The sequence below is a fragment of the Melanerpes formicivorus genome, unplaced genomic scaffold, assembly GCF_026170545.1.
Source record: "Melanerpes formicivorus ecotype bairdi unplaced genomic scaffold, bMelFor1.0.p_v2 SCAF_27, whole genome shotgun sequence".
Taxonomy (NCBI): Eukaryota; Metazoa; Chordata; class Aves; order Piciformes; family Picidae; genus Melanerpes; species Melanerpes formicivorus.
Window position 1 is genome coordinate 10,066,848 of NW_027142379.1, and position 22,841 is coordinate 10,089,688.

The 22,841-nt window shown below is 43.2% G+C and overlaps 1 protein-coding gene across 5 annotated transcripts in view; it reads left to right on the top strand.

Moving 5' to 3' along the window:
* The window catches only part of SMAD1 (SMAD family member 1), a 46,629-nt gene extending 23,803 nt beyond the window's left edge, over window positions 1–22,826 (top strand). For all 5 annotated transcript variants that reach the window (XM_068154075.1, XM_068154078.1, XM_068154077.1 and 2 more), the window contains exons 3-7: window positions 11,304–11,561; window positions 13,245–13,361; window positions 17,034–17,255; window positions 19,259–19,515; window positions 21,346–22,826. In XM_068154075.1, the coding sequence (XP_068010176.1) occupies window positions 11,304–11,561; window positions 13,245–13,361; window positions 17,034–17,255; window positions 19,259–19,515; window positions 21,346–21,489 (998 nt within the window). In that variant the 3' untranslated portion in view covers window positions 21,490–22,826. The remainder of the gene's footprint in view (window positions 1–11,303; window positions 11,562–13,244; window positions 13,362–17,033; window positions 17,256–19,258; window positions 19,516–21,345) is intronic.
* The last annotated feature ends 15 nt before the right edge of the window (window positions 22,827–22,841 follow it).

The following is a 22,841-nucleotide window of genomic DNA, read 5'->3' on the forward strand; positions in this document are numbered from 1 at the left end:
TCATGTAGCTACAGAAATTTGGCTGGAAGAAAAAATCTCAATAATCGAGTTGGGAATGGCAGAAGTAAAAATGTTTCTCTTCTTGTCCAGAGAGTACCTTTCTTCAGGAAAATATAGAGATTCATGGTCAATTGCCTAATAGGCAACTGGACAGTTTCCCTGTAAGCTTTGGGGCTGTAGTCAGTTTGACAGCTGACAGACACATTCAGTCTTAGACAAGCTCTATGTGCTGCTCCAACCATTTGGAAGTACTCTGAGGTGCTCTGTTAAAACCAAGTCTGGAGGTGCACTATTGCATCTTGAACTTCTAACAGCTTTCTGGAGTGTGTGAGTGGGATTGGAGCCCACTGTGATTTTACTTGAGGTCTCTGACTGGGTATGGAAAGGAGGAGGGGTTTATATTTAGTTAAGCCACAGTTCTGCCCTTGTTTTGAGGGATATTGCCCAGAGAGGAGTGAGAAAACAGAGCTTTTGGAAACAGGTGGTAACTGAACTGTTTGGCTTGGAGAGTTGTGCTTTGTAGCTTAGGACTTCTTTTTTCCTATCCCTGCCTTGTTCTTGCTGTCCTCCAAGTGTTGTCTTTATCTTTGACTCCTAGCAGTCACTCCTAAATTCTGCTAACTGCTTTTCCCATTTTTGTCAGGACATTAAAACACCATTATTGCTGCATAAGTGCTTATGCTTTGAGATTAATGGGTAGTGGGAATTCATGCATGAGTCACCGTTTCCAACAGTCTTTGGACTTGAGCAGATATCAAGGTTTGTGTTTCCAAGGCTATCACTGCAGCCAGGAGGGTTAGAAACGTGCTTTTTCTTGACTAAACAAAATTGGAAGCTCAGGTTGTGTGTGATGCATGTTTTATGTGCAAGGTACATCATGAAATACTGGCTCTGCTTGGCAGCATGATCTGTATTTAACTGCTTTATGCAGACTGAATTTTGGGGTGAATGCATGGGATAGCATTTCTACATTCACTCTTCTGCTGGTTGGGAGGTGATTTGCTTCAGTGTTGAGGAATGGATTAGCAATAAATCTTCAAATATATAAGACAAGGTAATGCTTTGTGTTAGAAAATGGGAGCTGTGGATGCTTGGTTTTCACAGTGCCATGGATTTTCTACCTTGATACCTTATTCCATCATTGCTGTTTAGCTTGAGAGGATAAGCTTGGAAAACATGGGACACTGTCATGTGGTGGTCTCAAGGTACAAACTGCACCTGAATCCAAACAAGACTTTTCTGTTAGCCAGGCTAGATAGGAAGTGGTTGTAAACGATCAAGAGGAGGCAGAAAACCATCAGCAAGTCTCAAACAGGCAGCCTCCCAAGTGTCCCTGAGCACAGGTAGGGCTGCTACCCACGTGCAAAGAGGAGAAGGTGGCATCTGGCAGATGTGTGGGTGTGACATGGGGGTACCATATTGGTGCCCTGCCTGATGGAGCAGCAGTGCCCAGGCCTAATGCCTATCTGGTCCTGTGTTGTCCTTCAAGAGGCCTGAACAGACACACAACTATGTCTAAACTTAGTGCCCTCAGCTCACTCCCTGTTGAGTCAGACTAGGGGCATGGCAGCAGGGGAGCATGGGGCAGAAGTGAGGGAGGGTGACCTTTCTGTGACAGTGTGACACTGGATCAGCAAGCTGTCCCCCAGGTGTGGGAGACCCAGTGCTTGGCTGGGTGCACAAACAGCTCCTGCTCACTGCCTTGTGCCAGCACAGCTGTTTGTGTGGCCTCCTGCTGAACCTGATCACAGTCCCTTTTTCCCCTCCTGCTGCCTTATCTTCCAGGCTGATCAGAGCAGTGCTGGGGCTCACAGCGTGGCTGCAGGAACATCTGTACCAACACAGCCCTATGGATGATGTGTGGGGAGGAGTGGAGGTGGTGGGAAATGAGAGGAGAGAGTAGAGGTTGTTTTGTTGCTGGGGATGGGAATTATAACCTTGTACTTGACTGCCAGGGAAAAAAATACCTCCTTGAGAAGTTACAGAAGCTCACTGCTGCTGTTTTGTATGTCTGTTGTGTGCATAATTATTTCTGGTGCCGGGTAGTTAATGGCTGTCAAATTTCTCCCTTGGCAAGACAAAGCAAAGCTTTTAATTAAGAAGGGCAGAATCTGAATTGGATGCCTTTTAAAAATGGGCATGCTCAGCTGAACTGATGTCCTCACTTCACTGAATCTGCTTTTTCTCTTCAGTTTTGTTTTTTTTTTTGACTTGGAGATGTCTGAAAATCAGGCTCATATCTGTTGTGGCTCCATCCTTAAGTATGATCAAGACTTGAGAAATAACTAAGTGCAGCACATGCATAGAGGCTGTGAGGAAAAAGCGAACACAGTGTTCTTCATACTTTCTGAAAATGCCACAAATGGACTTCTCAGCTTTGCTAGAGAATGTGTGAAATGACATTTGGAAATTCCTTCTGAGATATTTCCTTCCCTTCTTTTATTCCATTAGTTCCTGTGGAAATCCAGCCTCTGTCCTCAGTTATGGGATCATGTGAAAGATGTCATCCAAAACTTATGGGAAAAAGATTCCTTTTTCTAAAGTTCAGATCTTACTTGCAGAAAACAGCTACACTGCTTCAGGTTTTTGCTGTTGCCAAGAAAGCATAGATAGAAAAGGCTGGATAATTTTCCACTGTTAAGCTTCTCTTCTTTGGAGAGCTGGCTGCAGTGTGCTCTGCATCAAGGGGTTTTAAGCTGATGGTGCCTGTGCTCTCCTCAAATTGGGGAACGAGCAATGCTTGCTTTTTCAGGCTGCAGACAAATGAAACTGTCAGAATGGTTAATTTATCAATTCTCCCTAAAGATTGTGATGTTCCTTTCCAGTACAACCCCCAATTCAGAGTGAGTGTCAGCCTCAGCAAGGTTGGTTTTGGCAAGAACCATTTTACCTGAACGTACACCTGCTTTTGCCACAAGAACGAGCCAGGTCCCCAGGCTCTGAGGCGAGGAGGTGCATCATGCTGGTTTTGCCCCCAGCGTGGACTCCTTGCCTGTGACTTCAACCTGATTGTTTTCATATTTGTCTTTGATCTCCTCTGTTGTTTGCTCTAAGTGAGTCTCTGTAAGGGTGCGTGCCTACTGCAGACACCAGGGGTGCAGAAGGAAACTTGGAATGGTGGAAATCCTGGGGAAGGCAGGTTTAGACTCATGTGGTCCTGAAAGTAAGTCCAATGCTCCCTGAATGCTCCCCTGTATAGCACTGCACTGCTATATATTCTGCTGGTCCTCAGTGAAATTAAAATGAGGCATGTTTAAGGAAGCTTTTAAATGTTGTTTAAAGGCACTTTTAAATGTCATTTAAAGCCACACAGGTGTTTGGTTGTGGATGTTGGCCTGGTCGTGCTTGGGAGTGCTCGTTGCCTTGAGGTGCTTTACACAAAAATGGACTGGGTCAGTCCATAGAATCACAGAATGCTTTGAGTTGGAAGGGGCCTCTAGAGCTCATCTAGTCCAACCCCACAGCGGTAAGTAGGGACATCCCCAACTAGACCAGCTTGCTCCAGAGTCCCATCAAGCTTGACCTTGGCTGACTCCAGGGATGGGGCCTCCACCACCTCCCTGGGCAGCCTGTTCCAGTGTTCCATCACCCTCACAGTAAAGAACTTTTTCCTAATGTCCAATCTAAATCTACCCTGCTCTAGTTTTAAAGCACCACCTCTTGTCTTGTTGCTCAGGCCCTTCTAAACAGTCACTCCCCAGCTTTTCTGTAGGCCTCCTTCAGGTGCTGGAAGGCAGCTATAAGGTCTCTCCAGCGTCCTCTCTTCTCCAGGCTGAACTGCAACTCTCTCAGCCTGTCAAACATCCCTGATCCAGCTTAGGATCACTATATATCAAACCACTATTCCTAAACTGTTTCTAGATGGGGTAAATTGAGAGGGTGATCTTTTAAAGCCCACCATGATGTCCTCTCCCTGCACCTCCAACCTGACACAGCCTGTCGTGACAGGTCTCCTGTCAGATCACTAATGCTGCTGGTGGCCAGCAGCAGGGTTCAGACACAGCTCTTGGGACTGACAGATTGGCAGTGCCACCAGTCTGTCCAGATAACACTTTGGAGCCAGGAGAGAAAAGTTGTCAGCAAGCATTGAGTCCTTCTGGACTGTGAGCTTGTCTGGCTGGGCTTTGTGGGTCTCAAGGTTTGTTTGGTGGCTCCCAGCACCTAGGAAAATGGGGTTTCTGGAGAGATGGAAGAGATTGGGTGGTCCAAGCTGGAAGGAGCCCAGTGAAGCAGCTGCCAGCACAACTCCCACAGCTCTAGGCATGGCACAGGGTAACACCAGCAGCACTGGACTGGGAAGAAGGGGAGAGGGACTGGGGGAGTGAAGGCAGAAGAGAAGCTGCTGCAGGGGAATGTAAGGGAGGGGAAAACCAGTGCAGACTTTGGGAGTTAATCTGTAGAACCAAGTTAGAAAAATCCTTGTTGCCACGTTGTTCCCATAGCAGGGATTCTGCACCTCTGCAGGCTGGGGCTGAGGGAACAGAGTGCCATCGCTGGGAAGCTTTGCTGCCTCCCTGCCTAATGCTGCAGCTGGGTGTAACTTTAAAAATAGCTTGCTGTAACAGGTGGGCACAGTTTTAGGATGGTTCCCCAAAATAGCAAGTGACTGGGGATTTTTTTGGCAAGTGGTTTAAAACTTTCTTTTTTACAGTTTGGCAGAATCTGGTTCTAAAATCTCCTACCAGAACCAACCTGAGGGAGAGTAATTGAAATGGGGAGACAGAGAGGAGGGAATGGTCTAACAGCAGGATTTGCTTTGTCTAACCTCACCACATGTCAGAAGATGGGCTGCAGTAAAGGGATAGAAGCTGTGAAGAAGGATATGTTGGGTTCCTTTTTTTTCTTTCATTCTTTTTTTTCCCCCATTTCTCTTTTCCTCTTGCCTTCTTTTTCCTTTAAAATTAACCAGATTGGGGCATGTCTTCTGACTTAAAGGACCAGACCTCTTCCCCAGGTTTTAACCTTCTCAGTAGGATGGTGACTGTGACTTTCAGGCAGGTAATTTGAACTCTGGTCTGTGTAACTGTCTGAGCTTATATACATATCACACTGTAACTTCCTCCTGTATCAGGACTGCTTCTGTCCCCCAAATCCACTTACAAGAAGTCCTTCCCTAATATGCATACAATTAGTACTATATTCAGAAATTTGCCTTGGCAAATGTCAGTTTAATCAAAATGTTAGCTTATCAGAGCATTCCCAAATAAAATCTAGTGTTATCTGAACATTGTCATGCAGGAAATGCACTCCTATTGCTTGCCCAATGCATTTAGAGCAGATGTCTGTTGTAAAAGTAAAGGGAGGAAGGCAAGCTGGAAGTTTTAACTACATAAAGTGACAATTCAACCTGTGGGGTCTGCTGAAACTGCAAAATAAAACTGAGTAGAGAAAAGAAAACAGCTTTCAGCTTTCTCCTGGAATAGAAAGTCTGGCATGTCTGTCTGTCTGTCACCCCAAACAGGCTGCTGAATAGCTATTATTGAGCCTTTTCACTTGCAATGACTAGAGCACAGGTTTGGAGCAAAAGACTACAAGGCTGGCATTTCTGCCTTGAGCCAATGCCAAAGCACACCCATGCCACCACAGCCTTGCTTAAGCCAGGTGGTATTGGAACAACACAAAGTGCCTGGATCCTCAGGGATTGCTTTTGCCACAGCACTACTAATTTTATTTATTTAATTATTTATTTTTAGCCAAGACTAAACTCTCTCCTGAGCACAGGCATGTGAGTGCCTTTGTATGTGAGAACTTCTCTGGTCAAAGAAGATTCAGTTTTGCTGGGTCTTGTTGTAGGCACAGGGAAAAACCTAATGACATGACAACCTTTCTTTCTGCTCAGTGTTTTATTGTTTACCAGATCTTGGCAAGCCCTTTCAGTCAGCATGCTTTAGTGACTCTGATGCTGCAGACAGCAAGCAAAGCTAAGCGTGTTCAGCTGAGCATACCTGCTCCGTTCCCACCATGGGACTGGTCTGCTCACCAGGATGCCACAGGCAACTTCGGCTGCTGTGGCCTCAAAGGCAGGAAATTAAGCTAGGAGCCTTTGGGAGGGTTGAAATTTGTTAGTTTAACACTGCCAGTGTGTTTTGGGTGGTTTTTTTGATGTTTTGTTTTTATTCCCAAGTTTCGGTGTGTTGTTTTGTTGGGTTTTTCTACAGCCCTGTCTTTGCAGGACTTTCTGTCTCGAGTGTGGAGTGCAAGCCACAAGTTCCTCCCCCTGCCCCGTGTTTTTGCACCCATTGCCAGATAGCACAAACTGTTGTGTGAGGATTTCCCTCCTTCCCGACTGGCAGTTCTGTTTTTTTAGTAAACCATGAGTGGCTTTGCATAAATTCATATGAAAATACAGCTGTATGATGCTTGGCAATTAAAGTGCACCGTCTAATGATAGTGCCCTTGGGCCTTCATTAGGGCTGAGGGCCCTGTTGTGGTACAGGTCTGTACAGACCCTTCTACAGAACACAGGGCCACAAAGTCATCACAATTTTCATGAGCAGAAAGTGCAGCAGCAATTGCTCATCATACTTTTATTTTTAGTTGATAAAGCTCACAGAAGACTCTACATTGGCAAGGAAGGATGAGCCGAGTCTGCTTGCTTATTTATGGCCCCTTGTATTTCATTATTTGGCCTTTCCATTTCCAGCCATGGAGAGAGAGAGAGATCTACCCAAATACTCATTTGACATGCAAAGGGGGAGGGAAGAAATGAGCCCTGGGGGGAAACTGACTGTCACCTGGGCTTGTCATCTAAGATCACTGAAACTCATCTGGATAGAAAATATGCTTTATTGCAAGCACAGCAGGCCCTTTGGCTTGGATTAGGTTTTGGTTGGTTGTTGGGTTGTTTTTTTGGGGGGGGGAGCATGGGGAGCTGTTCTTTGTTGTTGTTTTGTTTGTGTTTTTGTTGTTGTTTTGGTTTGGTTTTTACTTGTTTGGGTTTTTTTTTTTTTGGTTGGTTGGTTTTGTTCTTACTGTGTTTGGTTTTGCTTTTTGTTCTTAACACTGAATGTGGGAGGCATTCTGTGTTTCCTAAACTCATTATCTCTGGAATGTGAGAACAGAACACAAAAAAGAGAAACCCAAGAAAATATTTATTCCAGGATAGCACACCTGCTAGTTTTCTGAAGAGCAGGGTGACATGCTGGAGGTACACAGAGCCTTCTTCAGTAGCTTTCTTCAAAGGCCACCATTACCTTTTCATAAAAGCATTTATTTCACAGTGTAGTCAGTTGGGACATTTATCTGTCTTTGGTCTCTCTTCTTTATTTTTGGCATTCTTGGCTCTGGGATGAAATGGCCCTGTGGGTGAACTTGCCCTGTAGCTGTAATTTCTTTAATACATCCCCACTTGTTTGGTGCAGGCATACTCTGGCTATTATTTGCATGGTAAAAACAAGCAACCCAATTCCCAGACTGGCTTGACAGATAACAGGATCTGTGCCTAACTACAGTCCTACAGCCATCCCCAGCCTGGCTTCCAGGTGGTTTTTCTTCCTCTTCAACTATTACTAGTAGCAGTCATGTGCTTTCAACTCCAGATCCACACTGACACAAAATCCTGGAGCGGAATTTAGCCATGGTGTAGCCTGTAAATCTTTTAATCTGGTGCTTGAGAAAGTACAGAAATCAAGATGTGGGATGACTTCTGGATCCAGGCCATTGACTGGGTTTAGTTGTTTTAATGAGTTTGAATTTGCAAATCTTGCTATGCTGTTGTCTTAGCTGCTGAAGAGTGTGCTTTTCCTTTAAATGCAGCATCTCTGCTGAACAAAACAATTACAATATTTTTATTAAAACCCACAACTTTTCTTTCTCTTGTATCTGTGATCCCTTCTGCTGAAGAAGGTAAAGAGGAAAGAAATTCTGCCTGCAAACTGTTGGAGCAGTGTCCTGTGGAGATCTGCCCAGCAAAGCTGTGTGCTACTTCATTATTTTATAGCAACAGGTGTGCTGGCTTAGCACAGAACAACTCCCTCATGCTTTCTCCTCTTCAATTATACCTCTTCCTGGAGCTGGCAGCTGCAGCAGAGGTCAGCCTCCTCCCCTGCTGTACTGAGCTTCAGTAATTTGTTATTCCATATGGTTGAGGTCTGCAACCTCACCAGAAGCTCAGTGCCTTGCACAGGGGCGAGGGGAACAAGAAGGAGATGCATCTCCCTTTTTAGGTTTTTGAAATCCTGCATCCTTTCACACTTGCAAAGGGCCCAGTCCCTGCTTATGTTTTCACTCCTGAGTGAACAGCATTCAGATTAACTCCTCTGTGACTATGGTAGGAGCAGCTAGCCTGCAAAACATCCCCTGAACTGCAGCAAGATCAGGTTAGAGCAGAGAGTGACTGCCTTGGAGCTGGACTAATTGGAGTGCTGTAGTCTGTGTACCACTGATGAGGCCTTTCAGAGCTTTTCTTCCTCATTTAAGGGCGTCTGTATGCAGGGAGAATGTGAATTTGGGACAGCATTCAAAGTAAATTCTGCAGTGATATTTTTGAGGCCAGTTGTGCTGTATCAATGCTGGTTGTATTTTTTCCTCCCCCCTTACCCTTTCCCATGTTTATTTTTTAAAAAATGTTGGCATGTAGTCATTTGAGGCTGAAATAAACAGGCAAAAAGTTTATCTTTGCGTGAGGGAGAGATGGGAAGAGGAGACTTGCTCTTTTTTTGGGTCCTTCTGAACCTCACCAGTGGTTCTGCCCAGCAGGAGAAAATGTGTATGTACCTTGGGAAAATCTGGCACTGCTTTATTGTAATTACAGAAGACATACAGAAAATATCCTGTTCTCCTGCTATTTTAAAATGCTATAAATTGTGTGGCTTCCTCTGATGTCACATGTGTCATTGTTTAATGTGAGGTAGGGGGTGGGAAAGGTAGGTGATGTACTTTCTGCACAAATTAACTTCAGAAAAGTTAATGGTTTGACCTTCATCCATAGGAAAGGAAGAGATAGGGAAGCTGTGTTTTTACTGTTTGGGAAAGTAAGGAAGACTCATAAAGACAGGAAAGGGAAAATACCTTTTAACACATGATCTCATTGTTGCTTTTTCACTGGTAATTTATTAGCCCAGTGAATCTTGACTGTGACAAACCGTGCTTGACCTCACTGCAAATGGACTGCTAGTTTTAATAGCACAAGCTTACTTCTGAGAGATTCTAACACTCAGGGATTGAGTTTGATGTTTGCTGTCTTGTGAATGAGAGGTTCTGTGATGTCTGCTTGAATCTTAATTTATTTTTGTAATGTTTTTTTTCCCAGTGCTGTGTGACAATGGTCTTGTTAGAGGCAGGGGATGACCTACACAGCTGAGGGGGATGCACCTTTTCTGGGGTGCTTTGCAATTGAGAACTTTGGGTTTGTTTCAGCAAATGCCATTGTTAGGAACTTCTCACGTTCCCTTGTAAAGTGAAGTTGGTTACAATTTTCACATCTGAGCAAGGGTGACATCTGCCTTATTTGAGATCTGTTGGAATCTTAGGGTGCTCTACAAAAATGAGACATCAGGTCTCTAAAGCCTGCTTCCAACTCTGATGAGCAGCTTTAGTTTCACTAGTGATGGGTTGTTTGGTTTTCAGTATGTGTTCCATAAAGACTTCTGGGATCAAACTTTCCGTGCATAAATGCCATTAACAGGCAAAAAATATGTACTTTAATTTCTTTCCTAGGCATATGCCAAAAATAAAAGGCAAATGAAACCTGCTCTTTTGTTTTGGTTTGGATTTTTTTGTTTTAGATATTTGTGACTTGCTTGAGAATAGAGAGTGAGTTCTCTGTGATATCCTTTTTTATCTGTTCTACACATGGAGCTCAAGCCTGGGCTATGTGTCAAGCTGTGTCCCGGTACTCCCAGCCTCCAGGATGCTCATGTAACTATCTGAATGCTTCTGTATAAGCAAAGTGCTGGAAGAGTAAAGATGCCCCAGTGTCTTGGAAGAACCTGTTTGTCTTGGCAAGAACATGGGTTGCTGGTTTTTCTTTTCATGTAGTTTGTAATTCAGCCTTTTGGTGAAGCAGCTGTCTCCAAAACACCTTTCTTAATCTGAGTAGTAGTTGTGTCTATATAGGCTTGTTGTGTACACATGCTCCTGTTCCTCTTCAGGTGTTGGGAGCATGGCAGGAATCTCAGGGAAAGGGGATGGTAGCTTGGTTTGTTTTCAATAAGTTTTGGTTGTTTTTCAGCACCCTCCCTTGAAGGCAAGCTAGCCCAGCAGGTTCCTTCCAGTCCTGCTCAGCTGTGGACCTAGGAAACAGACATGCTGAAGAAGGGCAGATGTGGAGAGAAATAACTTTCATTTCACTTCCACAACTTTGTGTGTGGATCCCCCTCTTGCGTGCCCGTTGCTCTCCCCCTCTTGCGTGCCCGTTGCTCTCCCCCTCTTGCGTGCCCGTAGCTCTCCTCTTCCTCCCATCACCCAAAAATCTCAATCTATAACAAAACTGTCTTTTAATACTTTGAGTAGTGTGGACTTTGCTGTGAGGGTGTTCAGAGCTAGACGCTGAGGTGCTGGAAGAAGAGCTGATTCTTTTATCTTAGTGTATCTGGTATCATGTTCATATTACCGGTTGAAAAGAGACCTTTGTTTCTCTGCTGGTGAGAAGGCCTTGGGAGTATAGGGAGACTGGTAGTTACTGATGTGTGTTCCTCTGATCCCATAGCGGCATACAGTTGGAGATCACTTACTGTTCAGTTGGTTTTTTTGAACTCCATAACTTTGTTTAAATTGCACACTTTGTGAACTAACTTGAAGAGTTAATAAGTGTTTGAATGCTAACTTGTAAGAACGTAGTCCAGGTTAAAAATAAAATTGCAGCTGTTGGGACCAGACTGAGTTCAAGGCCTTATTAGTATTGTCTTCAGAAAAAAAAATAATGAAAAAAATCTGTCCTTATTAGCAAGGTTTTGGGTTGCTGGCCATTAGGTGATTAGCAGGATCCCAAGAGCAGCAAGATGAACTGCCTGTCAGCACTGCGAGGCGCTTGCTTCCCAGCATTTCTTTGTGCGAATCAAACTGGAACACAGAGCTGTGGTTTGTGCTTGGCTCTTCTTCACCAGCTCTCTGTGAAAACAAGCATTTGGCAAACCAGGTAGCTAGCATGATCCCTGTGAATCCGAGCTGTGCAGTAACCGGATACAAGGAAAGGAGTTCTTGCTTAGACATGTGCTCCTAGGTTTGCCTGCCTTGGTTATAACAGATGTGAATGTGCCGTAGGGGAGGAAGAATCTGTTGTTTGGGTTTCTTTCCCTGCATAGCTTAGTCCTTCAGAACGGAGTTTCTAACCCTGTGGCTTTTCCCTCTTTTTCCCTTTCCAGTCCTTCCTCCGGTGCTGGTTCCAAGGCACAGCGAGTACAACCCTCAGCACAGCCTCTTGGCCCAGTTCCGCAACCTGGGACAGAACGAGCCACACATGCCACACAACGCTACCTTCCCGGACTCTTTCCAGCAGCCCAACAGCCACCCCTTCCCCCACTCGCCCAACAGCAGCTACCCAAACTCACCTGGAAGCAGCAGTAGCACCTACCCACATTCTCCAGCCAGCTCAGACCCGGGAAGTCCTTTCCAGATGCCAGGTACAGTCAACTTTGGTTCCTTGTCAAAAGGGAAACGGTGGTTGGACATCACTAATACCATGATTTTTTTTTGCTTAATAATCCCAAATTATAAGACAACCCTTGTGTTCAATGGCAAGATGGGAGATTGGAGGCAATAAAGACTAAGTCATCACTTTGTCTAGTAATAACATGTTTGAAAGATGCAGAGATGTGGTGCTGAGGGACACGGCTTAGCACCCGACTTGGTAGAGTTAGAGAATGGTTAGACTTGATCTTAAAGGTCTTTTCCAACAAAATGATTCTATGAGTCTATGAATATTGAGGGGTTTAATAGTGTGCCTCTTCCAAACACAGTTAAAATGCTACACTAAAACTCTTCTGGAGGGATTTAGAATCTTTTGAGAGACCACTTCAACAGTTCAGCCCACAAAGGACTGTGTTTATGCACAAGAAGTGTAATGTTACAGATCATCCTTGCTTAGGGAGGAGATCACCAGTTCAGCACAAGGCTTTGCTTCTGTGGAAGAAAGATGTTTCTCAGTCATGCTGTTGCTGCTTAATAAAATGTCTGCAATGGTGATGGAATTTCAAGGAAAAATATACTTTAACTGCAAAACAGTTCCTTAAGGTCCTGAAAAGAAGTCCCCAGGCTGTTCTACTTCCTAAAGTTGAAGTAACAACCTTCCTTTGTTGACTGATATCTGTAGAGCATCCTGTGAAGCTGGCTTTTTTTTGGTCTTCACATGTGGATGGATAAAATACTGCACAAGCAGCCTGTGGCAGTTTTCATGACCTAAATACTAGGAGCAGGACTCCATACAAACACTCACTGATGTTCTGTTTGCATGTTCTGAGGGAGGATGTGTGTAAACAAAGTGGCAGACTTGAGAAAATTGTTGTCTCTTATTGTGCAGCTAACATCAATAGATATCTGCTGCTGATAGTTGTTTCTCTTTAAAATTTTTCTCTTCTGAGTGAAGACCACTAAATTTGAGAGGCAGGAGGGAAGGAAAGAGTTTGTGTTGGATTTTCTGAGAAAATATGAAAAGCTGCTGCAAGCCCAACTGTCTTCCATCCCCCCCATATGGTTGGGGCTCTTCCAGCAGAGATAAAAGCTTCTCTGACAAGGTCATCCTGAACACTGACATGTGGAGTTCACTTGATCTTCGAGGGTCTGTTCTATCCACATGCCTGTAAAGACAAGTCAGCAGCTGCAGTGAAGAAATCAAATTGGAGAAGAGGTCAAGATCCTGATGTCCTTGATGCTCAGCTCTGGGCAGTTGTCTGTCTTGCAGTAATAGGGAAAGAGGCTGACTTTTGGAAAACACACCTAAAAAAAGAGCAAACCCCAGTTCTCTTCTGCTCACATGACCATATTTGTTACCTACTTCTGGCCTGGTCCTGAGCTCTCTGTGGGCCTTAAAGTCTGTATTTCAACCTGCAAAAACCATGGGCTGGAAACACAGCAGAGCATTCTTTTGTGGCTTGTTGCAGGGAGGAGTGGTGTGTTTTTATTGCAGTTGTGCTTAATATGCCCAGTAATTCTTTGCTTTCCTGATTCAAGGTCTATGATTGCTTTCTTAGCTATCTGGTGGGTGGAAGTTTATAACTGAGTCAGGCTGGAAGCATTTCCAGGCTAAAACTGCGTCTGTGGGTATGTATATATACTTTAAAGTCTGTCTCTGCCTTTTCTATATTTAGCCGATACTCCCCCTCCTGCTTACCTGCCTCCAGAAGATCAGATGACACACGATACCTCCCAGCCAATGGACACCAACATGATGGCACCCACAATTGCCCCTGACATACACAGAGGAGGTAAAAACACTTTCTTCTCATCTTCTGCTTGGCTTCTTATGAGTAAAGAATTTTCAGTATTAATAACTGAGTTTTAATTTTGGATATATGTTGATTATGGAAATGGTTAACTGTGGAAAAGAAAGGAAAGTTTGGGTTTTTTTCTCTTGTATGGGGTCAAATAGTAAATCTAGAGAAAAATAATTGTAAGTATTTATTGAGGACAAGAAGCTATGACAGAACTCTCTAAAACTGTAAAATGTATGGAGTTTATTACTTTCTTATTCCCAACCATATCAGCAACCAAAGTAATACGTGTTTTGTACCTGAAACTTCTACTAATCACAAAACAAAAGGTCTGTGATGCTGCACATTTCTGTGTGCAGTGCTGCAATTACACACATGCAAGGAAAGGAATCTCTTTTCTCTTACAAATTCATTGATTTATTGGAACAGTGCAGTTAATGCCATATAAGGCAATGGAAGTGTGGACGACAGCAGATATGGTCAGGTAGAAACTTGATCAGAGGATGAATGCTAATACTGTCAGTTAGGCAAATGCCCAGAGACATTTTATATGGGCAGCTGGAATATCTGTATCTTTCGTGTTCATTTATCATAAAATTGTCTTTTCTTACTACTTTCTCTTGAGTTATAAGCTTCAGTCCTTAAAGGATATGCTTTTAATCATTCACCCTTTTCCTGGTTGTAAAGACATCTGAAGGTTTGTTGTATTTTGTGTTGTTCCACGCTCCCCATTTTTCTTCCACCTTTGAGTCACGCAGTGATAGTGCTTGGTTCAGGATTCAGAACTGTCTGAGCTGCGGCATTGCTGCAGACTATAAAAGCTGTAGTAAAAAAAAACCCCTATTGCTTTATGTACTATGACAGAGACATCTTTTTACACGTTGCTTTTAAAAGCCTTCACAGCCAGCCGTGAGTGCTGAGTAAGGCATTTAGTGCATTCAGCACGTTGTGAGAAGCAGCCACTTTAGAGAGCACCTAAGCTTACACTGCTGTGGCCCATGCCAAGAAAGAGCAGCAAGCTGGAGGCCATGCCAGAATGATTATCAAGATCACAGGCACATGAACAATGTAACTGTTGTTTGATTATTTTATATTTTTTTGGTACTTGTTTTGTTGCTAAGCTTGATGTCTGGTTTCAGGAAGTATATTAGCCCTCTTGGAACGTTTTGGATAGCTTTTCTGCTAACTGTTTACTCTGTGTGTGGAATGAGTTTTGCATGTGATAAACCTTATCTGTAGCATTTCACTTTTCACTGATCCAGTGTGCGCTTTCTAGAAGGGCTTGCAGGTAGGATGAGGGGCAGTGGTTTGGAACTAGAGCAGGATAGGTTTAGGTTTGGCATAAGGAAGAAGTTCTTTACAATGAGAGTGGTAAAATACTGGAACAGGTTGCTCAGATGTAGTTGAGGCCCCATCCCTGAAGACATTCAAGATTAGACTTGATGTGGGCAGCCTGCTCTAGTTGGAAGTGTCCCTGCTGGGTGCAGGGGTGTTGGGCAAGATGACTTTTGAGGGTCCCTTCCAACCCAATGCAGTCTGTGAATGTCCAGTCCTTGCTGGCCCAAAGGACATTTATCAGTGTTTGTGCAGACCTCTGCTTGTTTGTCCCTCTCACAAAATCCACAAGTACTGTAGAATTCCTCTATTTACATGAGCCTTACGACTTCCTTCTTGTTTTTAAACATTCAACCATGGCAAGAGAAAAATGTTGCCTAGTAGTACTTTTTCCCTCCTAGTGGTTTACTGCAATGGATTTTCATCTCTGCCCCTTCATTTAAAAAAACAAACCAGGAGATGCCTTACTTCTGTGTGCCTTCATGTGTTTATTATTTGTGCATGCATCCTGTACATAAAGAAATCATAAAGCAATCTGCCGCAGGTTGTGGAAGAGTTTTCACTGTGAGCTTACTGCAGCATTTTCGTTGCAAACTTTTCAGAAGCGTGTTCTTCATGATGTTAGTCTTAGGAGATTTGGTTTAACAAGCTGCATCCTGTCAATGAAGTTGGGTAATTTCCATTGTTGGCCCATGCTGGGAATAGAGAGACTGAACGCACCTGCTCTGCATGACTTAAAGCAAATGTGAGGAAGTTAGGATGAAATCTGTGTGAGAGAGATATGATTCATTCGGTAAGAATGGCCAGCTGGCAAGATTTCTTCCTGACTTTGAGAACTGGGGCAAAGCTGCAGCTTTGATAATTGCTGGCATCTTCATGGGAGTTAAAAGTGTAGTAACCTCTTACTGATAATTAATGACTTTTTTTTCCCTTTTTTTTTTCAGTGGCATGCAAGGATAGGAAGTGGTAGGACATCAGGAAAGATCAGCTCCCTATTCTAAGTGTTTTAAGCAAATTATTGGGCAGCAGTAGACACTGTGCTCAAAGGTTTAGCACAGTGATGTGGGATGCTTTGGATTATTTGCCACCTTTTCTATCTGCTGTGTACTGCTGGTTTAGGGGAGAACTTTTTGGGTTTTGTTTTGCATGTGTCAGATAACTCTTAGCAATATGAGGAAAACATGAGCGCTGGTTTTAGTTGGCTGATTTCATTAAAGGCTTGGAGCTGGCAAAAGGAAACCTCTTGCCAGATAAACAGGTTTTCCTGTAATACCAGTCTGATTTTCATTTGAGCACTTTGACCTGTAGTTGGAGCTTTAATCTGCAAAGCTGGTATCTTAGCAGCAAGCCCAACTGTGCTAGGCTTAGCAATGCAGTAATCTTCCATTTAAATGAAACAACACAAAGTGACCTCATCTCTTCTCTGCCTCCTTTTATTGGAGGCAGGTTAGTAATTTGTAGCTCTGTTGGGCACTTGAAAGGCTGTGCACTGAGTGGAGATAGCTGAAGAAGCCTATGCTGTGGTTGGACACCCACAAGCAGTATCTACTCGTATTGAAGATGAGCTTCATGCATGTTCTGCAGACAAATATCAACCTCTCTTTGTTTTTAACATCTCCTACCCTTTCTCCAAGAAGCCCAGGAGAAGGATTTGTGCACTCACTGAATGCTGAAAGATTGATCTCCTGACTGTATATTTAAGCTACCTTCTTATACTTCATGGTACCCAAAGTTACAAGTGGTCTGATGTGTTTTCTCCTGTCACTGTGGCACTGCAGTAAGCACAGAGGTGACTTGTAACTTGGTAGCTGAGTAAAAGGATGTAGAAGTTCATTTATTAAATGGGAAAGGAAGCTGAGCTGTGTAACTGCAGTGCTTCTGTGTCGTGTTGTAGAAAATGGGACTGGGACATGGGCGCACTGCTTGGGGTGTGCCCAGGAGCTTCCTGCACTTTCCTGTTGCCTAATGCCATCATTCACCTCTTGTGAGTCTTGTGCAAGTCAAGTTGAGGTGACATTATTCCCTTGTATGTCTTCTATGAAAGGTTCAGAACTAACTGAAGATAAAAGAGCTTCCATAGGATCACAAGGTGTTAGGGGTTGGAAGAGACCTTTGAAGATCATCAAGTCCAAACCCCCTGCCAGAGCAGGACCATAGAATCTAGCATAGGTCACACAGGAACACATCCAGATGGGTCTTGAAAGTCTCCAGAGAAGGTGACTTAGGTGCAGTCACTTGTCTTTCAGTGATCTCCAGCCCAAGTCTGCAGGTTGATGAATCGTTGTGTGTCCCGGTGCTGTTAGACTCCAGGTTTGCATTCTTGCTTTCCAGATGTTCAGGCAGTTGCTTACGAAGAGCCAAAGCACTGGTGCTCCATTGTCTACTACGAGCTGAATAACCGCGTCGGGGAGGCGTTCCACGCTTCTTCCACCAGCATCCTGGTGGATGGCTTCACTGATCCTTCAAACAACAAGAACAGGTTTTGCCTGGGGCTGCTCTCCAACGTTAACCGCAACTCCACCATTGAGAACACGAGGCGGCATATTGGCAAAGGTGAGGTTTGGGTCTTTGTAGCTGTTGTCTGGGGTTTGGGAGGCCTCTTTCCCCCAGACATGACAGTCTGGGCCAGTTGCCTCAAGAGCAGGCTGGTCTCCCCAAGTCTGTGAGGTGAATGCTGGAGTTGGTAAAGATGTGATTTTTCTGGCCAGTTCTTATAAGCAAAGTATTGTTCTTACCTAGTGTGTAATTACAGGAAGCTTTTGCCCTTAATCAATTTTTAATTACCTGAAGGCTAAAATAATGTTAGAGTGAGAATTAAGGCAGTTTGTTTATTGAAATATCTTGATTGATCTTGATTTGGTTAATGAGGAAATCCAAATTACAGTTCTTGGCACCAGTTTTTTTGCTAGCCTTGGTTCCAAGGTAAATGAGTGATCCTAGCATGTATATAGAGAGGCAACCTGCAAAAATACTTCTGCCAAATGCATTTTTCCACAGGATGATGATTCCTTCAATAGGAATTTTGTGCTTCTCTTCCATGGCTGAGACACTGCCCTGCAAAAGAGAAAAGCTTGGTTTATGTCTGACTTGATGCAGTCCTTTTTGTCTGAGAACTTGCCTATAATGCACGTGACCCGCAAACTGACATTGTCCCCTGCAAGTGGGCCATTCCTGCCAGGCACATTTCTGAAGTGTTTGTTATTAGCAAACTCTGAATTTTCTGAGACAGATGAAGGTTCAGCATGCCCAAGCAGTGGGGTGTGTGTTTTGAGGGCCAATTAATGAAAAATCTTCCTTCTTAGAGAAGGAAAGAACTGAAACTGTTGGGTCTTCACGTGGGAGCCCTCAGTCTGGAGAGCTTTTCTCTACGTGAGAACTTGTGCAACTCTCAGCAGTGCACTCAAGTCCTAATACTTGTTCCTTCTTTTCCTCCCCATCCATCTTACCATGTATCTAACACCTCATTTGTTTTCCTGTGAGAAGTAACCCAGCTGCAAGCAGAGCTCTGCTGAAGCACTTAGCTGCGTTGTGTACCAAGCCAGTGCGGAAGACAGGGATGCTGTTGAATAAGTAAATATGTACAACTAATGATTGTATAGAACTGTTAAGTCTTTGAGGAAGGAGGAGTAAATCCCAAACTTGAAGACAGAGCTGTAAATGTTTTTGCAGATCAAGTGGGAGTATCTGTGTACTCACACAGGAACACACGTAGTCAGCTGCAAAATCTTGCATGACAGAGCACAGTTAAGGCTTTCTGACTGGACTTCAGTTTAGTTTTTTAATTCTGTGTGTTCACTTCTCTGACTTGTGACACTGTGAGAGGTGAAAGGTTTGAAGAGTAAATAATCCACTTTTTAAACACAAAAGGCAAATTTTCTTGCTTTCTCGAAGCCAAAATTGAGTCCTGCTGACACCAATTCTCCACAAAGGTTCCCTGTTGTGTCCCTCTTCTGGGGATTGCTGCCTTCAGTGGCAGATGAGGGAGCAGGGTGTAAAATTGGGATGTACCCTCATTAGACAGAATCATCCAAGGAATATAAAGGTAATTTTCCTTTGACAACTTTCTGGAATTAAAGCAAGCTGAAAAAGCTTATGCTTTCAAAAACAGCACTCTCAGAGCTTTCCCAGAGAATCCAACATCAGGCTGCTTTAGTATCTACAAATCATGCAGTAGGTTTCTGCTCTCTCCTCTTGCATTCCCAATTACTGTTTTACATAAACACAAAGACAAAATGTCCAAGTTGTCAGCCATCCACTATAGTGCATCAGAAGTACTGCAGTGCTTGCTAGTTCATTGTTGTTAAATATCCACCGTGTCAAGCTGCAGGAATTACAGCTTTCCCTGATGTATACATAGGTACAGAGACCCCTGTCAAATCCCTCACTGATAGAACAGGAAAGTGAAAATCAGCTTTGCAGACAGACAGACAATGTTCTAATACGCAATTAGTGTTTATCCCTTGAAGCAGAAACATATCTCTGTGGAGACAGAGCATGAAAAATAGATACTCAGAGTGAATTAATCTAACCTCCTTATGGCAACCTTCTCCTCCCAGGTGTTCATCTCTACTACGTCGGTGGGGAAGTGTATGCTGAGTGTCTGAGCGACAGCAGTATTTTCGTGCAGAGCCGGAACTGCAACTACCACCATGGGTTCCATCCCACCACAGTCTGCAAAATCCCCAGTGGCTGCAGTTTGAAGATTTTTAATAATCAAGAGTTTGCTCAGCTTTTGGCTCAGTCAGTGAACCATGGCTTTGAGACAGTGTATGAGCTTACGAAGATGTGCACTCTGCGGATGAGCTTTGTAAAGGTATGTGAAAACTGCCTTGTCAGTGTTCTGTGAGAGGAGCAAAAGAAAGCATTTTTTATTTAATGTGGTGATTTGGAGTAGTCCAGTGCCTCCCTCCATTGACCTGTTGAATTTTAAGTATGGAATAATGTCCATTAAATATAAGACAGATCTTAATGAAACAAAGTTGTCTTTGTGTTCGAAACTCCATCTGGCCACATTACTTAGAAAGCTTGAGGTAGCTTGCAGAAGGTGTTTCTTCATATACAGCCATAGTGAAGCATTTCTCTCATGTCTGGTAACTATTCTAATTTCACTGAATTGCTCCTTGTAAATGCTTATTGTATTTCAGTTGAATTCTTGTATTTAATATGTGTATAGATTGGCTGTATAGAGAGAATTACTTGCATGGTTACTCTGGAATTACGGAACTCATCTTTTCAGTGGCAAGGTACAGCACCAGTAAGATTAGAAAGGAAAAGAAGTATTAATTACTTAGTGTAAAAGTGGAAGAGCCCCTAATTCATTATGTAGCAGCTGATTTTGCCCCCCTTTCTTCCCCATTGTTACAGTCCATCTCCTGCTCTGTAGGAGGCCCAGCTGAACCTCCTGTTCCTGGGTGGTATTTTTTGAGAGTTGAGCTGGGACTGCAGCCATTATAGTGCTTGTGGGAGTGTAGATTCCACAATCCTCTAAATCTGTCTTGACCAGCAGCTCCCAAAGTGGAGCTGCAGTAATTGTTTGGAATAATATAAATACCTTTCTATTCTAGATGGGCATGCAAGGTCAAGGTTTGTGATGTGGCATATGTGCTGACATAAAAAGAGCTGGTCACATATCTGACAAATGGTAATATGCTGAAGTGCCCTTCTTGATAGACAGATGGAAACTTCCAGGTGTGTTTAGGGCAGGGATTCCTAAAATAGAATAGGTTGTTTACAGCTCTGCATCCTACAGAGCTGTATGGCTCTGATGCCTGAGAAGTTCCACAGGACCTCTTGTGTTTCGGATGTTGCACTGCACAGTGTTTGGAGCTGCTGCCTCCTGTGCTGGGTGATACCTTCAGTAGGAGTAATACAGACCAGCAAACTGCCCCTGTGGCTATTTCAGTCTTGCCTACAGACCTGCCCCCAAAATGGCTCCCTTTTAAACAGCATTCAAAATCAGTTTCTATGTCTGCTTGTATCTTTGGTAATTACTGTCACCGAATCAGGTATGAGCTGAAACAGAACCTATCTTGTCTTAACTTCAGAAACTGCCTGCTTGGGTGTGACCACATCCTCTTCCTCCAAAGAGGAATGTTTCTGACTTGTTACTGAGTTTATCATGTCCATCCTCCTGTGAGTGATGCTTTGTTCCTTGTCAGACAGATCCTCATCCCCACTTCCATAATGTCACTCTATGGCCTCATTTTTAATTTGTGGATCTGCTTGGCAGCATTTCCCCTCAATTTGTTCTGTTTTTGGTATTGACAAAGACTTTATTATCCCCCTCTTCAGAGGCTTTATTGGGACATTTTGCAGCTGGCAGTGAGGTATTGGGAATTTTTGGACTGCCACAGGTTATGCCTATAAAAACTTAGACTTCCATTCCAAGAGATCAAGAGTTCTTAAAATGACACCTCCTCCAAATTTCTTTCTTTTAGCTTGAGGTTTGTTTGTTGAAATGTAGTAATAAGTTGGTGCTTCAAAGGTCTTACACTACCTAGCTGATAATGAAAGCTAGAGTATTATGGTAAGAAGGAAGATGATGGAAGTGTGCTTCTCATATATTTGACATTATAAAATAAGGAGATTTTTTTACAGTTCTGTTTTTCTTTTTCTTTCCCCACTTATGATTCTGTGTGTCCAGGGTTGGGGAGCTGAGTATCATCGCCAAGATGTAACAAGCACTCCATGCTGGATAGAGATACATCTTCACGGTCCCCTTCAGTGGCTGGATAAAGTACTTACTCAGATGGGCTCTCCTCATAATCCTATTTCTTCAGTGTCTTAAAAGGTCCCAGGCTCTGCATTTTGGAAACAATTGAGCCTTGCATGTACTTGAAGGATGTATGAGTCAGACACACACTTCTTTTTTTTTTCCCCTTGAACTGGCAACAGCTGAATAAGAGCCATTAAATACTTGACTTCTGTGACCAACACTTGGATGCAGAAAAAAGAAACAGCCAACAAACAAAATCCCTTTGACATACTGTTGGTATCAAGAATTTTAGTTTACATTGTAATGTACTGTTGCAAAGTTGGTTTGCAGGGCTTCGTGCAACGGGGACGCCCGAGCCAAAACCACAGCCTGCCGGACCCAGTTCCTGAAAGATCTTCCTGTCCCTGGCACTCTGAGATTCTCTTTCCTCCTTCCATTCTCCTTGTGTCCTCTGGGGCTAAGAGGCAATGTTGGTGAAGTCTGCTTTCTACAGGCTCTCTGCAGTACATTTTATCACCGTTTGTCTACGTTGGTGGTTGCTGTTCTCTTTAAGAGAAACAAAAATTGCTAAGGTTTAATCTCAATAACTGTGTCATAATCTTTAAAGTTGTGTCCTGACCATACTGCTGTAAGAATGTTAGGTATGTTTGTTTGTGGGTTTTGTTTTTTTTTGGCTAAATGTATGTACTGTGTATTTGAAAGTTTAGAGATTAAGTAGATTTAGACCATAAAGGAATTAGGAATATTTGAATGGGGGGGGAGGTGGGAGCGGGAAGGGGAAAACAACAACCGAAATGTAGAATATATTGTAAACATAGCTTGTTAGCTTAAACTGAGGTCTGAGTTTTGCTGTGCATTTCATTTTTATAGTGGCTTCATCTTGTTTAATTCTGGCTGGTTTTGCCTCTTCATTTCCCCCTGCCCTCCCCCCCCTTCCCATATAGTTGCCCGGCTGGCTAATTCTTTCACGTGTGAAGAGGACAGAATGATTAATTCCTGTAGTTTGAAGGCTGCAGCTCTGTGTATTTCCAGACAAACTTGTACAGAGTGCTCTTTAACTATTGAGCAGTTTTATACAGTTTCTGTAACAGAAGTAGGCTTTTAATTTTTTTTTTTTGTAAGAGAATCTTGTTTTGCCAAACCTAGTAACTGTTAATTGTTTGGAGGACTTCAAAATCCCTGGGTGGGTCTATTACAAACATTAAAAAAATATATATATTTTAAAGGCTTTTTTCCTTTTCTTTCTTTTTTCCTTTTTTTTTTTTACTGCTTGGTTTATTTTCTTCTCTTCAGTCTTTTATATTCACATAAGCTGTAGTGCTTTAAGAACCTTTATTCCAAAACTAGTGGGTCCTCTTTACTGGAAGTTTTGAATAAAACCTGTTGTTACTGCTTACATTTGATTAAAACCTTGTCTTGTCCAT